The sequence below is a fragment of the Drosophila obscura genome, unplaced genomic scaffold (assembly GCF_018151105.1).
Source record: "Drosophila obscura isolate BZ-5 IFL unplaced genomic scaffold, ASM1815110v1 contig_1, whole genome shotgun sequence".
NCBI classification, from domain to species: domain Eukaryota; kingdom Metazoa; phylum Arthropoda; class Insecta; order Diptera; family Drosophilidae; genus Drosophila; species Drosophila obscura.
The window spans coordinates 9,936,533-9,958,340 of NW_024542679.1; the positions used below are offsets into that span (position 1 = coordinate 9,936,533).

At 44.2% G+C, this 21,808-nt stretch overlaps 5 protein-coding genes and 1 long non-coding RNA gene across 7 annotated transcripts; 2 read left to right on the plus strand and 4 right to left on the minus strand.

Moving 5' to 3' along the window:
* Positions 1-3: 3 nt before the first annotated feature.
* LOC111070601 (FK506-binding protein 4) lies at positions 4-1,178 on the minus strand. Of its 2 annotated transcripts, none has more exons than XM_022361269.2 (2): positions 832-1,178; positions 4-759 (listed from the first exon to the last, which is right to left on the minus strand). In XM_022361269.2, exons 1-2 carry the CDS (start codon positions 857-859, stop codon positions 23-25), a joined length of 765 nt encoding a protein of 254 aa, XP_022216961.2. In that variant the 5' UTR covers positions 860-1,178; the 3' UTR covers positions 4-22. The 2 variants fall into 2 exon arrangements, with proteins under 2 accessions (XP_022216961.2, XP_022216960.2); XM_022361268.2 differs by having other exon boundaries at positions 4-762; positions 832-1,177.
* Positions 1,179-2,469: 1,291 nt separating this feature from the next.
* On the plus strand, positions 2,470-3,650 carry LOC111070584. Its single transcript, XM_022361246.2, has 2 exons — positions 2,470-2,562; positions 2,666-3,650. The coding sequence occupies exons 1-2, from the start codon at positions 2,472-2,474 to the stop codon at positions 3,601-3,603; spliced, it is 1,029 nt and encodes a 342-aa protein (XP_022216938.2). The 5' UTR covers positions 2,470-2,471; the 3' UTR covers positions 3,604-3,650.
* Positions 3,651-4,307: 657 nt separating this feature from the next.
* Positions 4,308-5,436, plus strand: LOC111070604. The gene is made up of 2 exons (XM_022361271.2): positions 4,308-4,384; positions 4,442-5,436. The coding sequence occupies exons 1-2, from the start codon at positions 4,321-4,323 to the stop codon at positions 5,434-5,436; spliced, it is 1,059 nt and encodes a 352-aa protein (XP_022216963.2). The 5' UTR covers positions 4,308-4,320.
* Positions 5,433-6,905, minus strand: LOC111070605 (transmembrane protein 19). The gene is made up of 2 exons (XM_022361272.2): positions 6,679-6,905; positions 5,433-6,619 (listed from the first exon to the last, which is right to left on the minus strand). Exons 1-2 carry the CDS (start codon positions 6,788-6,790, stop codon positions 5,736-5,738), a joined length of 996 nt encoding a protein of 331 aa, XP_022216964.1. The 5' UTR covers positions 6,791-6,905; the 3' UTR covers positions 5,433-5,735.
* Positions 6,906-7,211: 306 nt separating this feature from the next.
* LOC111070602 (POC1 centriolar protein homolog) lies at positions 7,212-8,665 on the minus strand. Its single transcript, XM_022361270.2, has 2 exons — positions 7,694-8,665; positions 7,212-7,634 (listed from the first exon to the last, which is right to left on the minus strand). The coding sequence occupies exons 1-2, from the start codon at positions 8,561-8,563 to the stop codon at positions 7,266-7,268; spliced, it is 1,239 nt and encodes a 412-aa protein (XP_022216962.2). The 5' UTR covers positions 8,564-8,665; the 3' UTR covers positions 7,212-7,265.
* A 2,285-nt stretch (positions 8,666-10,950) lies between these two features.
* On the minus strand, positions 10,951-11,220 carry LOC121404753. Its single transcript, XR_005968183.1, has 3 exons — positions 11,183-11,220; positions 11,033-11,112; positions 10,951-10,968 (listed from the first exon to the last, which is right to left on the minus strand). It is a non-coding gene; the product is annotated as an uncharacterized LOC121404753 (long non-coding RNA).
* Positions 11,221-21,808: the final 10,588 nt, after the last annotated feature.

The following is a 21,808-nucleotide window of genomic DNA, read 5'->3' on the forward strand; positions in this document are numbered from 1 at the left end:
TGGTGTATATTATGACATAACTTTAATGGTCTAACAATAAATAAATGACAATAAATAGCTGAGAAATATGTGTGGAACTTGAGTTGAAGGCAACGTCTAGACAGCATTGCTGAGGGGAGTCGCTGGCTCCTCCGAGGGCTTTGACAGGCTCTGGCTCGGGTGCTGCAGTCTCAACCTCCTTTTCGGGCTGCTGCTGCTGCGCGGACTCCGCCTCGGGCTGCTTGATCTCATCCGTGTTGGGTACAACTGTGGCCGGGGTCTCATCATCATCGTCGTAGTCATCGCCGATGACCTGCTCGATGGTCTGCTGGATAAAGTGCTCGAACTGCTGGAAGTACTGCAGCGCGTTGTTGGCCACCTGTGCGGTGGGCAGATCTGTGGTGACCTTCTTCAGGGCATCGCGGATGAGCACCAGCACTGGCTTGCGCGAGGGAGCCACTGGCACTGCGGTTGTCACAGCCTCGGGGTCCTTCTCCAGCTCTGAGGGGGTCTCGGTGGCCGCTTCAGAGGGCGTCTCCTGAGTGGTGGCCACATCGCGCCGTCTCCTGATTAGGGAGTCTTCGTCATCATCATCATCATCATCCTCTACATCCTCGTCATCGTCGTGCTCCTCACTACTATCCGCACTGGAGTTGTGAGCCTGCTCCTCCTCCTCGTCCGCCTGCCGCGATCCCGAATACTCGAGGCTCGTGTCGAAGTCCGACTCCGCCACCGGAGCTGGGGCTGCACTCGCCACACAGGCCAGGGCCAGCAGAGCAGCTGCTCAAAAGAGATTAAAATAAAATAATTAGCTGGGGTGTTCCAGTTCAGGAGGCAGCTTCAATTGCTCACCGAGGGTCAGGTAGATGGCTCGAACCATAATGCTAATCCTTTTGTTTCTTTTCCGTGGGCGAACAGTTGACTTTTGCAGTTTTGCGGTCTTTCTGAGCGAATCCAGCGCTTAGCTTTCGCTTTTTATAGCCCCACCAAAATGAAAGTAAATCAACAAGGCGCTCCAGCTTCATCGATCCATCCCATCCCATCCGATCCGCTCCGCTCTCAGCGAGACCCGAGTGTGGCTCTGGCGACTAACCAGAGCGTTGTCCAGTCGCTTTTACTGCAATCCGAAGCTCTCTTTCTCTGGTTTTGTTGTTCGTTTCATTTCATTTCATTTCTTTATTTTGTTTTCTTTTCGTTGAACTTCTTTTGTTTACCCTACTGACACACACACACACGCACCAAAGAAACCGAAATCATTTATTTAAATTTTTGTGTGTGTGTGTGTTTCTGGTTACTTCTTTCATAAATTTCGGGCATCTGGGCATCCGACAGACAGCCTGTTTGCCTTAGAAATTAACACTGCCCGACTGAGACGTACGCGACGTCGGTTGCTGATATGCAAAACTGCTTACAAGATCACTTAGTTGCCCCTTTTTGGGTGTTCGTTGCTCGGTCATTGCTGGCCCTTAATTATGTAATTAGACATGCTTGGAGCCCAGCTCGGCTTCGATCGGTTCGCCCTCGCCCCCAACTGGCCAGCTGGCCAACTGGCAATGCATCACACAGATCTCAACTTTCTAATGCTAATGGGAAATTTTGAAAATATTTCCATTCAAAATCAAATAATCAACAAGAAAGCAAAGAGCGGGTGGATGAAAAAAGCCACCGCCGATCAGCGCTCACGATCACGAGGTTGGATGAGTCAGGGCATGATAAGTGCAATTATGTTTGCTTTGAGGTTGTCCCCGTATGATCCTCCAGCTGGAAAACAAGTTCAAGCTTCACTCTAATTAAAACTGCAATTACCTGCGATAGAAGAGCGATCAGAGATCAAGAGATCAGGTAACCAACAATAAACAATGGCAGAGCTTGATTGGATGCGAGGGGATTTCCTGCAAGCAAAATGCAGCTGCCCGCTGTCGCTGCCGGCAGTCTCTAGACTCAAACCCAAAGAACTCTCCCCACATACACAGCGAAGGTAAAATAAATATAAACATAAAAAAAAAAAAAAAGATCACCGAACCTTTCCAGATTGACCCAATTTTGAAGAACCGGCTCAAGAGGTAGCGAAGACACCGAGCTGATCCGCTGTGCTGGAGGCTGGGCGGCTTGGGCGGCTGGGGCTGGGCGTTCGAATGGAGGGCAAGTGTAAGGTGTTAAGCACACAACCAGTTCCAGGTCCAAGCGAGAGCATTCTAGATGATTATCAGGCCAGTCCAGGCCCCGTGTGTTTGTGTGCGCAAAGGGTAAGCTGATAAATGACAACCAAATGAGCTTGCATAAAATTTCACCAACAAAAAAAAAAAACAAAAACAAAATACAATACAACTTTTCGTACTTTCGTTCGTGGCTGGGGGGATATCTCGGAACTGTGCGAAGTGTAAACAACAGGCAGAGCAGATGAAAAGATTTACCAAGAAAACCGGTAGATGGCCAGAAGAATTCCCCCCAGAGTGCGCAACGCCTGTACTTAAGCGGCCATTCGCCAGAAGATGCGATCAGTTGTTACAGCGACGACCAGCGGAGCAGATCGAGACCAAGTGCAAAATAAGATGAGACCATATCAGGCTGTTGTCGTTCTAGGTAAGTGCCCCCAGCCAACACCCCTCCAGAACTGGCTCGGCTCCTTTTGGCTCTCTGTAGCAGGTGCATCCAACCCACTTCCTTTCTTTTACTCGTTTTTCAGTGGCTGCTCTGCTGCTTCTGGAGGCGGCTCCCATCGAGGCGAAGCGGCGCAAGCACAAGGGCTCTGACCACCACCACCACGACAAATCAGACTCCCAGAAGACCAAGACCAAGACTAAGTGGTCCAGCTCCACGGACCTGGCCGGCAACACTCAGGTATCCACCGAGGAGCATGGCTACTACGTGAAGCGCACCTACGCCCCTCAGGCGGACGCTCAGAGCAGCAGACGGATGAGTCCCCCCTTCCTGGCCATACCCATTGCCTGGTTCAGCTGCGAGCAGGGTCAGAAGGATTGCCAGGCCACCAATTCGGCTGCGATCAACAGCGCTGCCCAATCCCTCAATGAGGGATACCTCTGCGACGACGACTGTGCGGATCTCTACGAGCCCGTGTGCGGCAGGACCCCCAATGAGGTGGCCGTCTTCTATAACCAGTGCAAGCTGAATGTGGCCAAGTGCCGCTCCCACGGCCTCTGGTCCGAGCTGGCCTATGCCGAGTGCCAGCAAACGTATCCCAAGGAAACTGCCTGTGCCGACAAGAAGTTCAGAAGTTCCCCCTACTTCCGTGACAGTGCCACCGTCGAGAAAATGAACCAAGAAATGCAGAAGGAGAAGGAGCAGGACGAAAAGAAGAAGCAGGAGAAGGACAGCAGTGCGAGCAGCGAAGAGAACGAGGACAAGCAGCCCAATCAGACGCCCATTGATCTTCCCTTGCCCCAGAAACCAATTGGAGACGAGTCATCATCGCCTTCTGTGCCTGTCCCAGTGGCCGTATCCACCCCCGTGAAGACTCCCGAGGAGATTGCCCTGCCTCCCATGCCCATGAAGGCCACTCAATCCCCAAAACCCTTGGTGATCGCCATGGCTGAGGCTGTTCCTGTGACAGAGCAGAGCCAACCCAAGGCCGACAACGATAGACTCAAGTATACGGTAGCCTAAATTAGGAATCCCATTTATAAAATTAATATTTATTTTAATTTAAACAAATAAAACACTTTGAGAAAAATACTTAGAGCAGCTTCGATTTTACAAATTAAACAAAGGTCAGAAAGGGAATGAAGTCATCTGCATGAATCGATCATTTTGTTTACTATATTTTATATACACCAAAATAAGGAACTGCTCAAAGGAACTTCATTCTCTTTTTGTATGCCTTCTGTAAGAGTATAACAAACGATAGAATATTTAGTTACTCGGATTTGATGGCTTACTGATTGATTGATCTTGAATTTTTTAGGCACAATGGCTTCCCAAAATAATTAATAAAATTCAATTAAAGAAAGAGAAGAGAGAAAAGAGAATTTATTCTTTTTCAGAACAATTTCCATTGTACAACAGCTATAATTTATATTTAATTTTTACGCAGACAAAGCCCCTGCCCAAGACTTGATTCGTTTTATGTGGATGCAGCTTTGGTTAAGTCAGCGTGCATTTCTCGACAAGTGCATTGACCCTGCAAACAAGTTCTATAAACTGATTGACCGTCAAAGATATCAGTAGCTGAATAGGGCCATCATTAGAAGTCTAACACTAAACCTAATTGGGAGTGGAGTGGAGGCCGTGGGATGGACAATGGTTGCCCCAAGCCTCCACGCGACGGCAGCTATAAAAGCTGCGAGGGATTCTCCAGCAGGGCACAGAAGTCATTCGACTGCAATGGAAGGCAGAAGAGTCAGAATGTGTAGCACAAAACTGCAGCTACTGATCCTGCTAAGCGGAGGTAAGTCGCAGGTCGAAGAACAAAGAGATCGATCCTTTAATGCACACTCTTCCTCAGCCCTGCTATGTGCTCGAGCTGCACCAACTGGAGACCAGGCGGAGGAAGTCACAGTAACCCATCCACCGCCTGAGCAACTCCAATTGGAGTCGCGATCGCAAAAGGAGGACGTTTTGGATCTGGACGAGGACTTGGATGGAAGGAGTGCCTATGTCAACAATCAGTTTGTGCCCAGCGAGCCCGTGGAGCTGGTGGATGATGAGCAGAATGCGCCGCTCTATGAGATACTTCAGAAGCAAATGGAGCAAGTGCTGGCCTCCACAGGACCCAACGACCCCGTCTACGAGCATAGGGACAAGCAGGATAGACGAGATCAGCAGCCACCGAATCGACCACCACCACTCTTCACCAGCAACCATCCGAACGATGCCGAAGTGGACGATGACTACGAAGACGAGGAGGATCGAACGGACTTGGGCTATAACAACGAGCAAGAGAAGCCAGATGCAGCCTCCCTGCTCGAGGAAGACGAGCAGACCGAGGCGGGCTATCAGGTGCCACAGCTGCAGCCATCAACCACTAGTCCCAGCACCACCCGCAGACCCCACAAACGCCGCAGCACTACAGCGCAGCCGCGCACCACTCGAGCACGAACCTCAGCGCAGCCCAGGGCCACACCAAAACCAGCGAACCTGACCACCACATACAGCTCCACTGAGACACCGCTGACAACCACAAGTCAGAAGCCCAAGGCCAGTCCCAGTCCCAGTACCAGTTCCAGGCCACTGCCGAATCCATCCAACAGCCTGCCCAGCGATCCTCAGGTCTACCAGCACAAGCGGCGCATCATTTTCAAAACCATCTCGACGGGCTCGCAGTTCGTCAACTCCCCGATTGGCGATCTTATGATTAAGTTCTCCATCGGCTTCGCCCGGCCAGCCCATGGCGGAGCAGCAGTTCCGTCCAGCGAGGCGCTGCGTGCCCTTTCGAATAATTTATTGCGAAACATTGAACTGCAGAAGCTGAAGAGGGCCAATAAAGTACAGAGAGATTAATCAAAGTTACGTATAGCGGAGCAACATTTATTAGATTAGAGGTCTTAGTGTTAGTTAAGCTTAGACGGATAGTCGCAGGGGGATGGGATGCCACAAGATCAACAAAACAAGTTATCAAGTGAACAGGAACATCATTGGCTTCGTAGGGGTCGCTGGGTGCTCCCGCTGCGGCTATCCTTATCGTTGTTCTTTCTTTTTTTCGAGTCCATCGTTTCGATCGGTGCAAGTCTTGTTAGAGTTAGTCGCTAAGCGGTTCGGAAGCTTTACAAAAATATATATATGTGTGGGCTGCTCCTCCTTCAGCGCACAGGCCAGAACTTTAGAGCGAGAACGGGTATGGTGACGCCCGTGATGATGCTGGAGATGAGATTGACACTGTGGTTGTCCAGAATACGCAGGCCACTCACATGACGCACACCCTTGCCGGGTGCATCCACAATCTGTCCTTGCTCATTGATGCCCGAGAACTGCAGCACGCCGCCCATGAAGGAGTCCAGCAGCGAACCAAAGAGTCCGGCAATGCCGCCAAATAAGATTATTGGCCACTGCGGTGGACTCACCAGCAGCATTTTGGCATCCACCGTGTAGCGTATGGTGACAAAGTAGCCAAAGCCCACAAGGAAGCCGCCCAGCAGACTGACCACGACTCCGATCAGAGAGATTCCTCCATTGGTGCCGCGCGGCACGCGCCGCCAGCTGATGATGGAGATGGGATCGCGCTGGGAGAGCACGCTGCCCAGCTCACTGGACCAGGTGTCGCCGTTGCAGCAGGCGAAGGCGCTCATCACGGCAATGCCCAGCCAGCTGGAGCGGTACTCCTTGGAAAAATCAATGGCCCGCTCGCCGCTGCCGCAGTCGATGAGGTAGAGCAGTGCCAGTTGGGCGGCCATTCCACCGTTGCACAGGACCTGGACCCAGTTCCTCTGTCCTTCGCCCTCCTTGAAGTCGTGCTCGAAGCGGCGTTTCATGTGCGCCCGGAACTTGGTGGCCCGCGACGAGCTGAAGAAGAAGACCACCAGGCTGGCGAAGAACGGATGGCTGGCTATGGACAGTATGAATGCCACCACAATGCCCAGGGCGGCACCAGATCTGCTCACCGAGCGTCGACGCAGCGCCACCGTCATCAGTGTGAGGGGAGCCAGCGTGGAAAAGAGCCAACGCATAGGCGGTATCACCCGGGGCTCTGTCAATCAATCAATAAGATAACCTTGTGCATCCTTAAGTATTCATTCATTTACATACCTTCGTAGGCATTGTTGCTCCAGATCTTCGAGAGGGCCACGTTGCCCAGCCACATGAATAGGGAAATGGGTATGGCCAGGCCACAGAACAAGACCGGCATCCAGTTGCGCATCGTTTTTGATTTTTACATACAGTTTATACAGTTTAAATCGTTCAAATCGTCGGCACTTTATGTATTTATATTTGTTTTGTTTTTTTTGGAATACCGATTAGCGATGGCTCCGGGTTTTTTTTTTGCCACGACGACGACCTGTTATCGATGCACGACCTTCTCTATGAAACCTGTTAACTGCACATTTATGTTAACAGCGTGCTGTTGGGCGCACCGTTTGAATTCAAATAATTTCATGCTTACGTATAAATCGTGGTTGATGCTTTATAATAAACCAACAGGTATTTAGGACAAGTAGAACCCCTCTAATCGTTTCACACGCTTATCAAGCTCCTTAACCAGACTCGTTATTTCATCCAGCTGGGCAGAGCAGGAGCAGCCCGACGCCGAATCAAAGGAAACATCCAATACCTGCGGAAAGTTCGTCTGGTTATGGCTTTAATTACGAATGGTATGTGAGAGTAAAGCTAGTGAACTAATGGTAGAAGGGTGGACTGGGGCTGCAAGGCTTGAAGTCCAACTCCTTGGCCACCAGCTTGCTGCGTGACGGCTGACCACCCGAAGTCGTAGCCGAAGAAGATTTGCTGGCACTTGTTGGTGTCTGGGGTAGCTTTGTGTGTTCACTGTCAAGCACCTGGAAATTTTCATCCGAGCTCTGATAGGCCTGCGACTGGCGCATATCGATGCGAATACTGCGGTCGTTCGACTGGGCTGTGCTGTTGGCGTTGCTCTGCTGGTAAGAGGAGGCTGCACTCGTGTCGCAACTGGTGGAGACGAGGGCCGACGACTTGGCCTCGAACTTGGAGGCATCGTAAGTGTGCAGATTAGACTGCCACACTAGCAGCTAAAATCGATAATGAAGGACTTAGAGAAACAACCATTGGAGGAGCTGCCACAACTCACCTGACGATCGTTGCCGCCAGTGGCAAACTTTTGCCCATCCTGGGAAAAGCCCACAGCGTTTACGGCATTCGTGTGGCCTGTCAGGGTGTAGATGGGTCTGCCCTCCAGCAGGTCCAGAATGCGTATGGTGCAGTCATCACTTCCGGACAGCAAAAAGTGTCCACTGGGATGGAACGCCACATCGTTGACGGGCGCCGAGTGGACCACGTACAGCTGCAGCAGCTGGCTGGCGGCTACGTCGAAGATTTTGATGCGGTTGCAGCCCAGGGCCACGGCCACCATGTTGCCCCACGGATGCCATGCCACCTGCCGTGGGGCGGCCCGCTCCTCGGTGAACGTGCGCACGCACTCTCCCGTGTTGACGTCGTAGATGCGCAGCGATTTGTCGTCGCAGACGGTGGCAATCATCTTGCCGTTGGGACTGAATTTGGCGGCGCGCACCCAATTGGTCTGCTGGGTGAACGAGGAAATGAACTGGCGCTTGGCCACGCGCCACATCTTCACGGACTTGTCGTCGGAGGCCGTCAGCATCATGTGGCCAGTCGGGTCAAAGTCAATGCTGCGCACTGGCTTGCTGTGAGCCACAAACTCCCCGGACACGCCACGCACCTTCGGCTCCCAGATCTTCACCGTGCGATCGTGGCCGGCGGAGGCCACCAGATTGCCCTTTGGCGACCACGACACTCCATACACCGGCGCCGAATGCGATCCGAAGCGAATGCAGCGGGCAGCCTGATTCAGATTCCACAAAATTACAGAGGCGTCCAGCGAAGACGTTGCGATCTGTGAGCCTTCGGGGCTGAAGCGCAGCTGGGTGATGCTGCCCGAGTGGCCAGTGAAGTGGCGGTCGAGAGCCGGATCGCTGAACATGTTTTCTTTCCTTTTTTTGTATTTTTTTCTTAGTTAATTCAACAAATTTTTAAAAATTGTTAGCGCTTTATTTGAAAGAAAATGCGTCGCGTCCGTCAGAAATATACTGTAATGTACCAACATTTGTATTAAATACATTATATACCGAACGACCTTAACCCACTTAATCCCTCTTTATTTAAACAAGTGAACAGCTTGAGTTAAACCAGTATATAGATGTGCCAGTTCATACAACGTTATAAATTTAATGTTTGTTTAATTAATTTGTATGTTTTTCAGTGGCTATTATATTTTTGTCCTATTATTTGGAGTTTTGTTTTTTTCAACACATTTTTCTGTTAGCAATGGGGGGGCCCTCGGCAACTGCTAATCCTCGAAGGACTTTTCCAGAATTGTTAGGATCCAAACTGTCCATCGGCTAAAGTTTTCCCCCGATCACATGAAGGCATGATCCGCCCTGATCAAATGAAAAATGGCGAAGGAATAAAGGATTAATAACGATTCCTGGACAATATTCTTATTGTCCTTGACGTCAAACGATGGGGGACTTTCTCCCGGAAATGGCAGAGTTATACGCATTTAAAATAATGCTAAACGAGAAAAAGCGGAGTTATAGGGATTTAATGGCAATTTCCTTATTGTCCTTAAAGCGAAACGATGGGGGACATCCTGCTGATTACGAGGATACTTATCACATTCAGATCGGATGAAAAGTGACAGAGAAAAGTAATTATTTAAGACTGGGGGAAATATCCTTAATCCTTGGTCCTTTTTAGGACTTCAAAAAATCGAGGATTTTCTTCCGATCACGAGGACACGTACCACGTCCTGATCGGTCGATAAATAACGGAGTTAAGGCGATTGAAATAACGCTAAAATTATTTACACAACAACAGCACATTTGAATTTGGCGCTCAATTTCAAAAAGTTAGTTCAAGCATTGGCCGTCGGTTATCAGTGGGGCGCCACTGTGCGTACAAAATTTAATTTTTGCACAGTGGCACCCCCGTTATCACCGACGGCCACTGCTGGAACTAAAGTGTGGTAGTTCCAGATTTCGCCATTCAAGAATGGGGGCGCCACTGTGCAACAACAACATTTTTAATTTGCACAGTGGCGCCCCCATTTATGGACGGCGATTTCTGGAACTACAATTCTTTAGTTCCATCCGTGGCCGTCGGTCATAATGGGGGCGCCACTGTGCAACAACAAAATTTTTATTTGCACTGTGGCGCCCCCATTAATGAATGGCGAAATCTGGAACTACAATACTTTAGTTCCAGCAGTGGCCGTCGGTAATCATGGGGGTGCCACTGTGCAAAATTTAAATTTTGTACGCACAGTGGCGGCCCACTGATAACCGACGGCCAATGCTTGAACTAACTTTTTGAAATTGAGCGCCAAATTCAAATGTGCTGTTGTTGTGTAAATAATTTTAGCGTTATTTCAATCGCCTTAACTCCGTTATTTATCGACCGATCAGGACGTGGTACGTGTCCTCGTAATCGGAAGAAAATCCCACTAAAAGGCCAAGACAAGGATCTCCCAGTCTTAAATAATTACTTTTCTCTGTCATTTTTCATCCGATCTGAATGTGATAAGTATCCTCGTAATCAGTAGGATGTCCCCCATCGTTTCGCTTTAAGGACAATAAGGAAATTGCCATTAAATCCCTATAACTCCGCTGTTTCCCGTCCAATCAGGGCGTGCGGCGCCTACCCGTGATCGGGAAAATATCAACAATTTCTTAGATTCCTTTTCAAGGACTTTTCAAGTCTATTCATTGTGCAGCCCGATCTGTGCATTCCATGGCTTTTAGATCCTTAATAAAGTCCTTAACAAATATTCTTGACCTCCCGCCCACTCCAATTAAAGCACACATATAAATTGTATTTTTTTATTTTTTAAAAAACTATACAATATATATTTGATGTACATATGTATATATGTAGCTTTATATAATATTCCGTCCATCTTACTGCTAAAGCAATACAAAAACACTATACAATGGTATTACTAACTGGCATACTTATATAAGTAACAGCGTATTATGTACAAACGTTGATTTCCGCTTATTAATAATGCCTTACGATTTGTCCTTTTGTCAATTAAATCTCTACAAAATGATGCACATTTTATGCACATTAGAACTAAATATTACAGAATTTTGAGTTTATTCAACAAAAGTCTTAAGGCAATTACTTCCTAGAAATGTACTGCATACTGTCTACCTTATACATATGATATATTCACACATTTGTGAGTGTGTTTGTGTGGTGTGGCACCCAAATGAATCATTAGCTTAGCGAATACCAGAGTCCATACGCAGATGAGCAATTATTTGTATTCAATCTCTCAGTCTCTCCCCATCTATAATGATGTCACCCTTGGCTGGTAGGGATAATCTACAAAAGGAAAAGATGGGATGTTAAGTGAATGCCAGATGGAAGTTGTTCGTGTTTTGCGCACCTGAAGATTTCTGATCTCCCTTTTCATTGAAATTGTAGACACGTGCAATAATGACACTCAAATTGGTCCTACTGGATTTCCTGTTCGAAGAAGAAAGATGTTACACATAAAATAGATTATACTTGGCAGTCGATAGAGATCGCAACTTACACATTGATGGCCTACCAGCACACGCGTATGCCCCGTCGCACAAGATGGTGAGGTGAGGGAAGAAGGAGGTGCCACTGGGTGTGGCGCGTGGAGCCCTGGTATATACCAATTCCATGCATATATACATATATAGAAATATATACGTTTGTACCAAATTTGATCGAAATAAAAAGTTCTCTGAAAAATATAAATTTATTGACAGAGGTGCAAAGTCGAAAGACGAAGGCATTTGCACAATATGTAATTTAAAAAAAAAAACCTGTCTAAAATAGGGATATGTATATGTAAATGTGCAATTTCAATTAAATCAAATAATTAATATATTTTATTTTTATATATTGTATTTATTTCCCACCCCCACCCACTCTGCCCTTTCCACATTTATGCTGCGGCATGTCAGCTCAGGTCGCTTCATCAGCCCTCAAAAAAAAACGAAAAACCAATTCAAACCGGCCAAAAATTTTAGAACCCACACAAGCACAGAATGTGAGAACACATGGCACACACACATTTACGTAAACTGAAATCTGAAGCAAAGTCGGTTTCGGCAGCTACAAATTATTCTATGTATACAATCATATGTATATTTTGGAGTGTTACACGTACACAACACATACATGCTTGCTGTCTGTCGGCTCGTGTCACGTCATGAGCCGAACGCGGTCATTCCCAGAGCCAAGGACCTGGGAACGTACGCTGCAAACTCAGCTGCGCCCCTTTCGTTGTATGAACTGGCAAATCTATATACTGTATAGTTAGTGGTTAAACCACTAAACCACTCAAATGGCACAAAACCGTTAAATTCAAATCTGATACCAGGCGAACAGAAATCAGCAGAAGGTCGCTGGTTTTTTAATTTCTCGTTTTTTCTTGTTTCTCTTTGTATTTCGTTGCTCTCTCTTTTCGCTCATCTTTTAATCATTTTCTGCCTCCACTTCCCACCGCTCAAATGGCAGAAAACGGTTAAATTCAAATCTGAGATACCAGGCGCACAGAAGTCAGCAGAAGGTCGCTGCTTTTTTTAAATTCTCGTTTTTTCTTGTTTCTCTTTGTATTTCGTTGCTCTCTCTTTTCGTTGTTCTTTTTCTCATTTTCTGCATTCACTTTCCACCGCCCAAATGGCAGAAAACCGTTAAATTCAAATCTGAGATACCAGGCGCACAGAAATCAGCAGAAGGTCGCTGCTTTTTTTAAATTCTCGTTTTTTCTTGTTTCTCTTTGTATTTCGTTGCTCTCTCTTTTCGCTCTTCTTTTTCTCATTTTCTGCTTCCACTTTCCACCGCTCAAATGGCAGAAAACCGTTAAATTCAAATCTGAGATACCAGGCGCACAGAAGTCAGCAGAAGGTGGCTGCTTTTTTTAAATTCTCTTTTTTTCTTGTTTCTCTTTGTATTTCGTTGCTCTCTCTTTTCGCTGTTCTTTTTCTCATTTTCTGCTTCCACTTTCCACCGCCCAAATGGCAGAAAACCGTTAAATTCAAATCTGAGATACCAGGCGCACAGAAGTCAGCAGAAGGTCGCAGCTTTTTTAAATTCTCGTTTTTTCTTGTTTCTCTTTTTATTTCGTTGCTCTCTCTTTTCGCTCTTGTTTTTCTCATTTTCTGCTTCCACTTTCCACCGCTCAAATGGCAGAAAACAGTTATATTCAAATCTGAGATACCAGGCGCACAGAAATCAGCAGAAGGTCGCTGCTTTTTTTAAATTCTCGTTTTTTCTTGTTTCTCTTTGTATTTCGTTGCTCTCTCTTTTCGCTGTTCTTTTTCTCATTTTCTGCTTTCACTTTCCACCGCCCAAATGGCAGAAAACCGTTAAATTCAAATCTGAGATACCAGGCGCACAGAAATCAGCAGAAGGTCGCTGCTTTTTTTAAATTCTCGTTTTTTCTTGTTTCTCTTTGTATTTCGTTGCTCTCTCTTTTCGCTGTTCTTTTTCTCATTTTCTGCTTTCACTTTCCACCGCTAAAATGGCAGAAAACAGTTATTTTCAAATCTGAGATACCAGGCGCACAGAAGTCAGCAGAAGGTCGCTGCTTTTTTTTTATTCTCGTTTTTTCTTGTTTCTCTTTGTATTTCGTTGCTCTCTCTTTTCGCTCTTCTTTTTCTCATTTTCTGCTTCCACTTTCCACCGCTCAAATGGCAGAAAACGGTTAAATTCAAATCTGAGATACCAGGCGCACAGAAGTCAGCAGAAGGTCGCTGCTTTTTTTAAATTCTCGTTTTTTCTTGTTTCTCTTTGTATTTCGTTGCTCTCTCTTTTCGCTGTTCTTTTTCTCATTTTCTGCTTTCACTTTCCACCGCCCAAATGGCAGAAAACCGTTAAATTCAAATCTGAGATACCAGGCGCACAGAAGTCAGCAGAAGGTCGCTGCTTTTTTTAAATTCTCGTTTTTTCTTGTTTCTCTTTGTATTTCGTTGCTCTCTCTTTTCGCTGTTCTTTTTCTCATTTTCTGCTTTCACTTTCCACCGCCCAAATGGCAGAAAACCGTTAAATTCAAATCTGAGATACCAGGCGCACAGAAGTCAGCAGAAGGTCGCTGCTTTTTTTTAAATTCTTTTTTTTCGTTTCTCTTTTTGTCTCTCTTTTCGCTGTTCTTTTCTCATTTTCTTCTTCCACTTTCCACCAAATGGCAGAAAACCATTAAATTCAAATCTGAGAACCAGGCGCACAGAAATCAGCAGAAGGTCGCTGCTTTTATTAAATTCTCTTTTTTCTTGTTTCTCTTTGTATTTCGTTGCTCTCTCTTTTCGCTTTTCTTTTTCTCATTTCGCTAACTTGAACAGAAATGGAAGAAAAAGCGAAAAAATGAAATACAAAGGACAGAAAAACAGAAAAAAGTCGCCCTTTTTTAAATTCTCTTCTTGTCCCTTGTATTTCGTTTCTCTCTTTTCGCTGTTCTTTCTCAATTTCTGCTTGATGCAGCCGAAATGGAAGAACCGAAAAAAAACGAAAACAAAAACAGAAACAGCAGAAGTCCCCTTTTTATCCTTTGCTCTCTTTATTTCGTTGCTCTCTCTTTTCGCTGTTCTTTTTCTCATTTTCTGCTTCCATTCGAGCGGTGGAAAGTGGAAGCAGAAAATGAGAAAAAGAAGAGCGAAGGAGAGAGCAACGCAAAGAAATAAGCAGAAGAACGGTTTAAAAAGCAGCGACCTTCTGCTGACTTCTGTGCGCCTGGTATCTCAGATTTGAATTTAACCGTTTTCTGCCATTTGAGCGGTGGAGAGTGGAAGCAGAAAATGAGAAAAAGAACAGCGAAAAGAGAGCAACGAAATACAAAGAGAAACAAGAAAAAACGAGAATTTAAAAAAAGCAGCGACCTTCTGCTGACTTCTGTGCGCCTGGTATCTCAGATTTGAATTTAACCGTTTTCTGCCATTTGAGCGGTGGAAAGTGGAAGCAGAAAATGAGAAAAAGAAGAGCGAAGAGAGAGAGCAACGAAATAAAAAGAGACAAGAAAAAACGAGAATTTAAAAAAAGCAGCGACCTTCTGCTGACTTCTGTGCGCCTGGTATCTCAGATTTGAATTTAACCGTTTTCTGCCATTTGAGCGGTGGAAAGTGGAAGCAGAAAATGAGAAAAAGAACAGCGAAAAGAGAGAGCAACGAAATACAAAGAGAAACAAGAAAAAACGAGAATTTAAAAAAAGCAGCGACCTTCTGCTGACTTCTGTGCGCCTGGTATCTCCGATTTGAATTTAACCGTTTTCTGCCATTTGAGCGGTGGAAAGTGGAAGCAGAAAATGAGAAAAAGAAGAGCGAAGAGAGAAAGCAACGAAATACAAAGAAAAACAAGAAAAAACGAGAATTTAAAAAAAGCAGCGACCTTCTGCTGACTTCTGTGCGCCTGGTATCTCAGATTTGAATTTAACGGTTTTCTGCCATTTGAGCGGTGGAAAATGGAAGCAGAAAATAAGAAAAAGAAGAGCGAAAAGAGAGAGCAATGAAATACAAAGAGAAACAGGAAAAAACGAGAATTTAAAAAAAGCAGCGACCTTCTGCTGACTTCTGTGCGCCTGGTATCTCAGATTTGAATTTAACCGTTTTCTGCCATTTGAGCGGTGGAAAGTGGAAGCAGAAAATGAGAAAAAGAACAGCGAAAAGAGAGAGCAACGAAATACAAAGAGAAACAAGAAAAAACGAGAATTTAAAAAAAGCAGCGACCTTCTGTTGACTTCTGTGCGCCTGGTATCTCAGATTTGAATTTAACCGTTTTCTGCCATTTGAGCGGTGGAAAGTGGAAGCAGAAAATGAGAAAAAGAAGAGCGAAAAGAGAGAGCAACGAAATACAAAGAGAAACAAGAAAAAACGAGAATTTAAAAAAAGCAGCGACCTTCTGCTGACTTCTGTGCGCCTGGTATCTCAGATTTGAATTTAACCGTTTTCTGCCATTTTAGCGGTGGAAAGTGGAAGCAGAAAATGAGAAAAAGAAGAGCGAAGAGAGAGAGCAACGAAATACAAAGAGACAAGAAAAAACGAGAATTTAAAAAAAGCAGCGACCTTCTGCTGACTTCTGTGCGCCTGGTATCTCAGATTTGAATTTAACCGTTTTCTGCCATTTGAGCGGTGGAAAGTGGAAGCAGAAAATGAGAAAAAGAACAGCGAAAAGAGAGAGCAACGAAATACAAAGAGAAACAAGAAAAAACGAGAATTTAAAAAAAGCAGCGACCTTCTGCTGACTTCTGTGCGCCTGGTATCTCCGATTTGAATTTAACCGTTTTCTGCCATTTGAGCGGTGGAAAGTGGAAGCAGAAAATGAGAAAAAGAAGAGCGAAGAGAGAAAGCAACGAAATACAAAGAAAAACAAGAAAAAACGAGAATTTAAAAAAAGCAGCGACCTTCTGCTGACTTCTGTGCGCCTGGTATCTCAGATTTGAATTTAACGGTTTTCTGCCATTTGAGCGGTGGAAAATGGAAGCAGAAAATAAGAAAAAGAAGAGCGAAAAGAGAGAGCAATGAAATACAAAGAGAAACAGGAAAAAACGAGAATTTAAAAAAAGCAGCGACCTTCTGCTGACTTCTGTGCGCCTGGTATCTCAGATTTGAATTTAACCGTTTTCTGCCATTTGAGCGGTGGAAAGTGGAAGCAGAAAATGAGAAAAAGAACAGCGAAAAGAGAGAGCAACGAAATACAAAGAGAAACAAGAAAAAACGAGAATTTAAAAAAAGCAGCGACCTTTCTCTTTGCTGAAGCGACCTTCTGCTGACTTCTGTGCGCCTGGTATCTCAGATTTGAATTTAACCGTTCTCTGCCATTTGAGCGGTGGAAAGTGGAAGCAGAAAATGAGAAAAAGAAGAGCGAAGAGAGAGAGCAACGAAATACAAAGAGACAAGAAAAAACGAGAATTTAAAAAAAGCAGCGACCTTCTGCTGACTTCTGTGCGCCTGGTATCTCAGATTTGAATTTAACCGTTTTCTGCCATTTGAGCGGTGGAGAGTGGAAGCAGAAAATGAGAAAAAGAACAGCGAAAAGAGAGAGCAACGAAATACAAAGAGAAACAAGAAAAAACGAGAATTTAAAAAAAGCAGCGACCTTCTGCTGACTTCTGTGCGCCTGGTATCTCAGATTTGAATTTAACCGTTTTCTGCCATTTGAGCGGTGGAAAGTGGAAGCAGAAAATGAGAAAAAGAAGAGCGAAGAGAGAGAGCAACGAAATACAAAGAGACAAGAAAAAACGAGAATTTAAAAAAAGCAGCGACCTTCTGCTGACTTCTGTGCGCCTGGTATCTCAGATTTGAATTTAACCGTTTTCTGCCATTTGAGCGGTGGAAAGTGGAAGCAGAAAATGAGAAAAAGAACAGCGAAAAGAGAGAGCAACGAAATACAAAGAGAAACAAGAAAAAACGAGAATTTAAAAAAAGCAGCGACCTTCTGCTGACTTCTGTGCGCCTGGTATCTCCGATTTGAATTTAACCGTTTTCTGCCATTTGAGCGGTGGAAAGTGGAAGCAGAAAATGAGAAAAAGAAGAGCGAAGAGAGAAAGCAACGAAATACAAAGAAAAACAAGAAAAAACGAGAATTTAAAAAAAGCAGCGACCTTCTGCTGACTTCTGTGCGCCTGGTATCTCAGATTTGAATTTAACGGTTTTCTGCCATTTGAGCGGTGGAAAATGGAAGCAGAAAATAAGAAAAAGAAGAGCGAAAAGAGAGAGCAATGAAATACAAAGAGAAACAGGAAAAAACGAGAATTTAAAAAAAGCAGCGACCTTCTGCTGACTTCTGTGCGCCTGGTATCTCAGATTTGAATTTAACCGTTTTCTGCCATTTGAGCGGTGGAAAGTGGAAGCAGAAAATGAGAAAAAGAACAGCGAAAAGAGAGAGCAACGAAATACAAAGAGAAACAAGAAAAAACGAGAATTTAAAAAAAGCAGCGACCTTCTGTTGACTTCTGTGCGCCTGGTATCTCAGATTTGAATTTAACCGTTTTCTGCCATTTGAGCGGTGGAAAGTGGAAGCAGAAAATGAGAAAAAGAAGAGCGAAAAGAGAGAGCAACGAAATACAAAGAGAAACAAGAAAAAACGAGAATTTAAAAAAAGCAGCGACCTTCTGCTGACTTCTGTGCGCCTGGTATCTCAGATTTGAATTTAACCATTTTCTGCCATTTGAGCGGTGGAAAGTGGAAATGAAAATGAGAAAAAGAAGAGCGAAAAGAGAGAGCAACGAAATACAAAGAGAAACAAGAAAAACCGAGAATTTAAAAAAAGCAGCGACATTCTGCTGACTTCTGTGCGCCTGGTATCTCCGATTTGAATTTAACCGTTTTCTGCCATTTGAGCGGTGGAAAGTGGAAGCAGAAAATGAGAAAACGAAGAGCGAAAAGAGAGAGCAACGAAATACAAAGAGAAACAAGAAAAACCGAGAATTTAAAAAAAGCAGCGACCTTCTGCTGACTTCTGTGCGCCTGGTATCCCAGATTTGAATTTAACCATTTTCTGCCATTTGAGCGGTGGAAAGTGGAAACAGAAAATGAGAAAAAGAAGAGCGAAGAGAGAGAGCAACGAAATACAAAGAGAAACAAGAAAAAACGAGAATTTAAAAAAAGCAGCGAGCTTCTGCTGACTTCTGTGCGCCTGGTATCTCAGATTTGAATTCAACCATTTTCTGCCATTTGAGCGGTGGAAAGTGGAAGCAGAAAATGAGAAAAAGAACAGCGAAAAGAGAGAGCAACGAAATACAAAGAGAAACAAGAAAAAACGAGAATTTAAAAAAAGCAGCGACCTTCTGCTGACTTCTGTGCGCCTGGTATCTCAGATTTGAATTTAACCGTTTTCTGCCATTTGAGCGGTGGAAAGTGGAAGCAGAAAATGAGAAAAAGAACAGCGAAAAGAGAGAGCAACGAAATACAAAGAAAAAACAAGAATAAACGTGAGTTTAAAAAAAGCAGCGACCTTCTGCTGACTTCTGTACGCCTGGTATCTCAGATTTGAATTTAACCGTTTTCTGCCATTTGAGCGGTGGAAAGTGGAAGCAGAAAATGAGAAAAAGAAGAGCGAAAAGAGAGAGCAACGAAATACAAAGAGAAACAAGAAAAAACGAGAATTTAAAAAAAGCAGCGACCTTCTGCTGACTTCTGTGCGCCTGGTATCTCAGATTTGAATTTAACCATTTTCTGCCATTTGAGCGGTGGAAAGTGGAAATGAAAATGAGAAAAAGAAGAGCGAAAAGAGAGAGCAACGAAATACAAAGAGAAACAAGAAAAACCGAGAATTTAAAAAAAGCAGCGACCTTCTGCTGACTTCTGTGCGCCTGGTATCTCCGATTTGAATTTAACCGTTTTCTGCCATTTGAGCGGTGGAAAGTGGAAGCAGAAAATGAGAAAACGAAGAGCGAAAAGAGAGAGCAACGAAATACAAAGAGAAACAAGAAAAACCGAGAATTTAAAAAAAGCAGCGACCTTCTGCTGACTTCTGTGCGCCTGGTATCTCAGATTTGAATTTAACCGTTCTCTGCCATTTGAGCGGTGGAAAGTGGAAGCAGAAAATGAGAAAAAGAAGAGCGAAGAGAGAGAGAGCAACGAAATACAAAGAGAAACAAGAAAAAACGAGAATTTAAAAAAAGCAGCGAGCTTCTGCTGACTTCTGTGCGCCTGGTATCTCAGATTTGAATTCAACCATTTTCTGCCATTTGAGCGGTGGAAAGTGGAAGCAGAAAATGAGAAAAAGAACAGCGAAAAGAGAGAGCAACGAAATACAAAGAGAAACAAGAAAAAACGAGAATTTAAAAAAAGCAGCGACCTTCTGCTGACTTCTGTGCGTCTGGTATCTCAGATTTGAATTTAACCGTTTTCTGCCATTTGAGCGGTGGAAAGTGGAAGCAGAAAATGAGAAAAAGAACAGCGAAAAGAGAGAGCAACGAAATACAAAGAGAAACAAGAAAAAACGAGAATTTAAAAAAAGCAGCGACCTTCTGCTGACTTCTGTGCGCCTGGTATCTCAGATTTGAATTTAACCGTTCTCTGCCATTTGAGCGGTGGAAAGTGGAAGCAGAAAATGAGAAAAAGAAGAGCGAAGAGAGAGAGCAACGAAATAAAAAGAGAAACAAGAAAAAACGAGAATTTAAAAAAAGCAGCGACCTTCTGCTGACTTCTGTGCGCCTTGTATCTCAGATTTGAATTTAACCGTTTTCTGCCATTTGAGCGGTGGAAAGTGGAAGCAGAAAATGAGAAAAAGAACAGCGAAAAGAGAGAGCAACGAAATACAAAGAGAAACAAGAAAAAACGAGAATTTAAAAAAAGCTGCGACCTTCTGCTGACTTCTGTGCGCCTGGTATCTCAGATTTGAATTTAACCGTTTTCTGCCATTTGAGCGGTGGAAAGTGGAAGCAGAAAATGAGAAAAAGAAGAGCGAAAAGAGAGAGCAACGAAATACAAAGAGAAACAAGAAAAAACGAGAATTTAAAAAAGCAGCGACCTTCTGGTGACTTCTGTGCGCCTGGTATCTCAGATTTGAATTTAACCGTTTTCTGCCATTTGAGCGGTGGAAAGTGGAAGCAGAAAATGAGAAAAAGAAGAGCGAAAAGAGAGAGCAACGAAATACAAAGAGAAACAAGAAAAAACGAGAATTTAAAAAAAGCAGCGACCTTCTGCTGACTTCTGTGCGCCTGGTATCTCAGATTTGAATTTAACCGTTTTCTGCCATTTGAGCGGTGGAAAGTGGAAGCAGAAAATGAGAAAAAGAACAGCGAAAAGAGAGAGCAACGAAATACAAAGAGAAACAAGAAAAAACGAGAATTTAAAAAAAGCAGCGACCTTCTGCTGACTTCTGTGCGCCTGGTATCTCAGATTTGAATTTAACCGTTTTCTGCCATTTGAGCGGTGGAAAGTGGAAGCAGAAAATGAGAAAAAGAAGAGCGAAAAGAGAGAGCAACGAAATACAAAGAGAAACAAGAAAAAACGAGAATTTAAAAAAGCAGCGACCTTCTGGTGACTTCTGTGCGCCTGGTATCTCAGATTTGAATTTAACCGTTTTCTGCCATTTGAGCGGTGGAAAGTGGAAATGAAAATGAGAAAAAGAAGAGCGAAAAGAGAGAGCAACGAAATACAAAGAAAAAACATGAAAAACCGAGAATTTAAAAAAAGCAGCGACCTTCTGCTGACTTCTGTGCGCCTGGTATCTCAGATTTGAATTTAACCGTTTTCTGCCATTTGAGCGGTGAAAAGTGGAAGCAGAAAATGAGAAAAAGAACAGCGAAAAGAGAGAGCAACGAAATACAAAGAGAAACAAGAAAAAACGAGAATTTAAAAAAAGCAGCGACCTTCTGCTGACTTCTGTGCGCCTGGTATCTCAGATTTGAATTTAACCGTTTTCTGCCATTTGAGCGGTGGAAAGTGGAAGCAGAAAATGAGAAAAAGAACAGCGAAAAGAGAGAGCAACGAAATACAAAGAGAAACAAGAAAAAACGAGAATTTAAAAAAAGCAGCGACCTTCTGCTGACTTCTGTGCGCCTGGTATCTCAGATTTGAATTTAACCGTTTTCTGCCATTTTAGCGGTGGAAAGTGGAAGCAGAAAATGAGAAAAAGAAGAGCGAAAAGAGAGAGCAACGAAATACAAAGAGAAACAAGAAAAAACGAGAATTTAAAAAAAGCAGCGACCTTCTGGTGACTTCTGTGCGCCTGGTATCTCAGATTTGAATTTAACCGTTTTCTGCCATTTGAGCGGTGGAAAGTGGAAATGAAAATGAGAAAAAGAAGAGCGAAAAGAGAGAGCAACGAAATACAAAGAAAAAACAAGAAAAACCGAGAATTTAAAAAAAGCAGCGACCTTCTGCTGACTTCTGTGCGCCTGGTATCTCAGATTTGAATTTAACCGTTTTCTGCCATTTGAGCGGTGGAAAGTGGAAGCAGAAAATGAGAAAAAGAACAGCGAAAAGAGAGAGCAACGAAATACAAAGAGAAACAAGAAAAAACGAGAATTTAAAAAAAGCAGCGACCTTCTGCTGACTTCTGTGCGCCTGGTATCTCAGATTTGAATTTAAACGTTTTCTGCCATTTGAGCGGTGGAAAGTGGAAATGAAAATGAGAAAAAGAAGAGCGAAAAGAGAGAGCAACGAAATACAAAGAAAAAACAAGAAAAACCGAGAATTTAAAAAAAGCAGCGACCTTCTGCTGACTTCTGTGCGCCTGGTATCTCAGA

What these genes read in the sequence shown, in the direction of transcription:
- LOC111070602 (XM_022361270.2), bottom strand. Translation starts at nt 8,563, where the DNA reads ATGTTCAGCGATCCGGCTCTCGACCGCCACTTCACTGGCCACTCGGGC. An exon ending in CTGGCGGCAACGATCGTCAG is followed by an intron (nt 7,635 to 7,693) that starts GTGAGTTGTGGC and finishes TATCGATTTTAG; the next exon opens with CTGCTAGTGTGGCAGTCTAA.
- LOC111070605 (XM_022361272.2), bottom strand. Translation starts at nt 6,790, where the DNA reads ATGCGCAACTGGATGCCGGTCTTGTTCTGTGGCCTGGCCATACCCATT. An exon ending in GAGCAACAATGCCTACGAAG is followed by an intron (nt 6,620 to 6,678) that starts GTATGTAAATGA and finishes ATTGATTGACAG; the next exon opens with AGCCCCGGGTGATACCGCCT.
- LOC111070584 (XM_022361246.2), top strand. Translation starts at nt 2,472, where the DNA reads ATGCGATCAGTTGTTACAGCGACGACCAGCGGAGCAGATCGAGACCAA. An exon ending in TCAGGCTGTTGTCGTTCTAG is followed by an intron (nt 2,563 to 2,665) that starts GTAAGTGCCCCC and finishes CTCGTTTTTCAG; the next exon opens with TGGCTGCTCTGCTGCTTCTG.
- LOC111070604 (XM_022361271.2), top strand. Translation starts at nt 4,321, where the DNA reads ATGGAAGGCAGAAGAGTCAGAATGTGTAGCACAAAACTGCAGCTACTG. An exon ending in ACTGATCCTGCTAAGCGGAG is followed by an intron (nt 4,385 to 4,441) that starts GTAAGTCGCAGG and finishes ACTCTTCCTCAG; the next exon opens with CCCTGCTATGTGCTCGAGCT.
- LOC111070601 (XM_022361268.2), bottom strand. Translation starts at nt 859, where the DNA reads ATGGTTCGAGCCATCTACCTGACCCTCG. An exon ending in AGCCATCTACCTGACCCTCG is followed by an intron (nt 763 to 831) that starts GTGAGCAATTGA and finishes ATCTCTTTTGAG; the next exon opens with CAGCTGCTCTGCTGGCCCTG.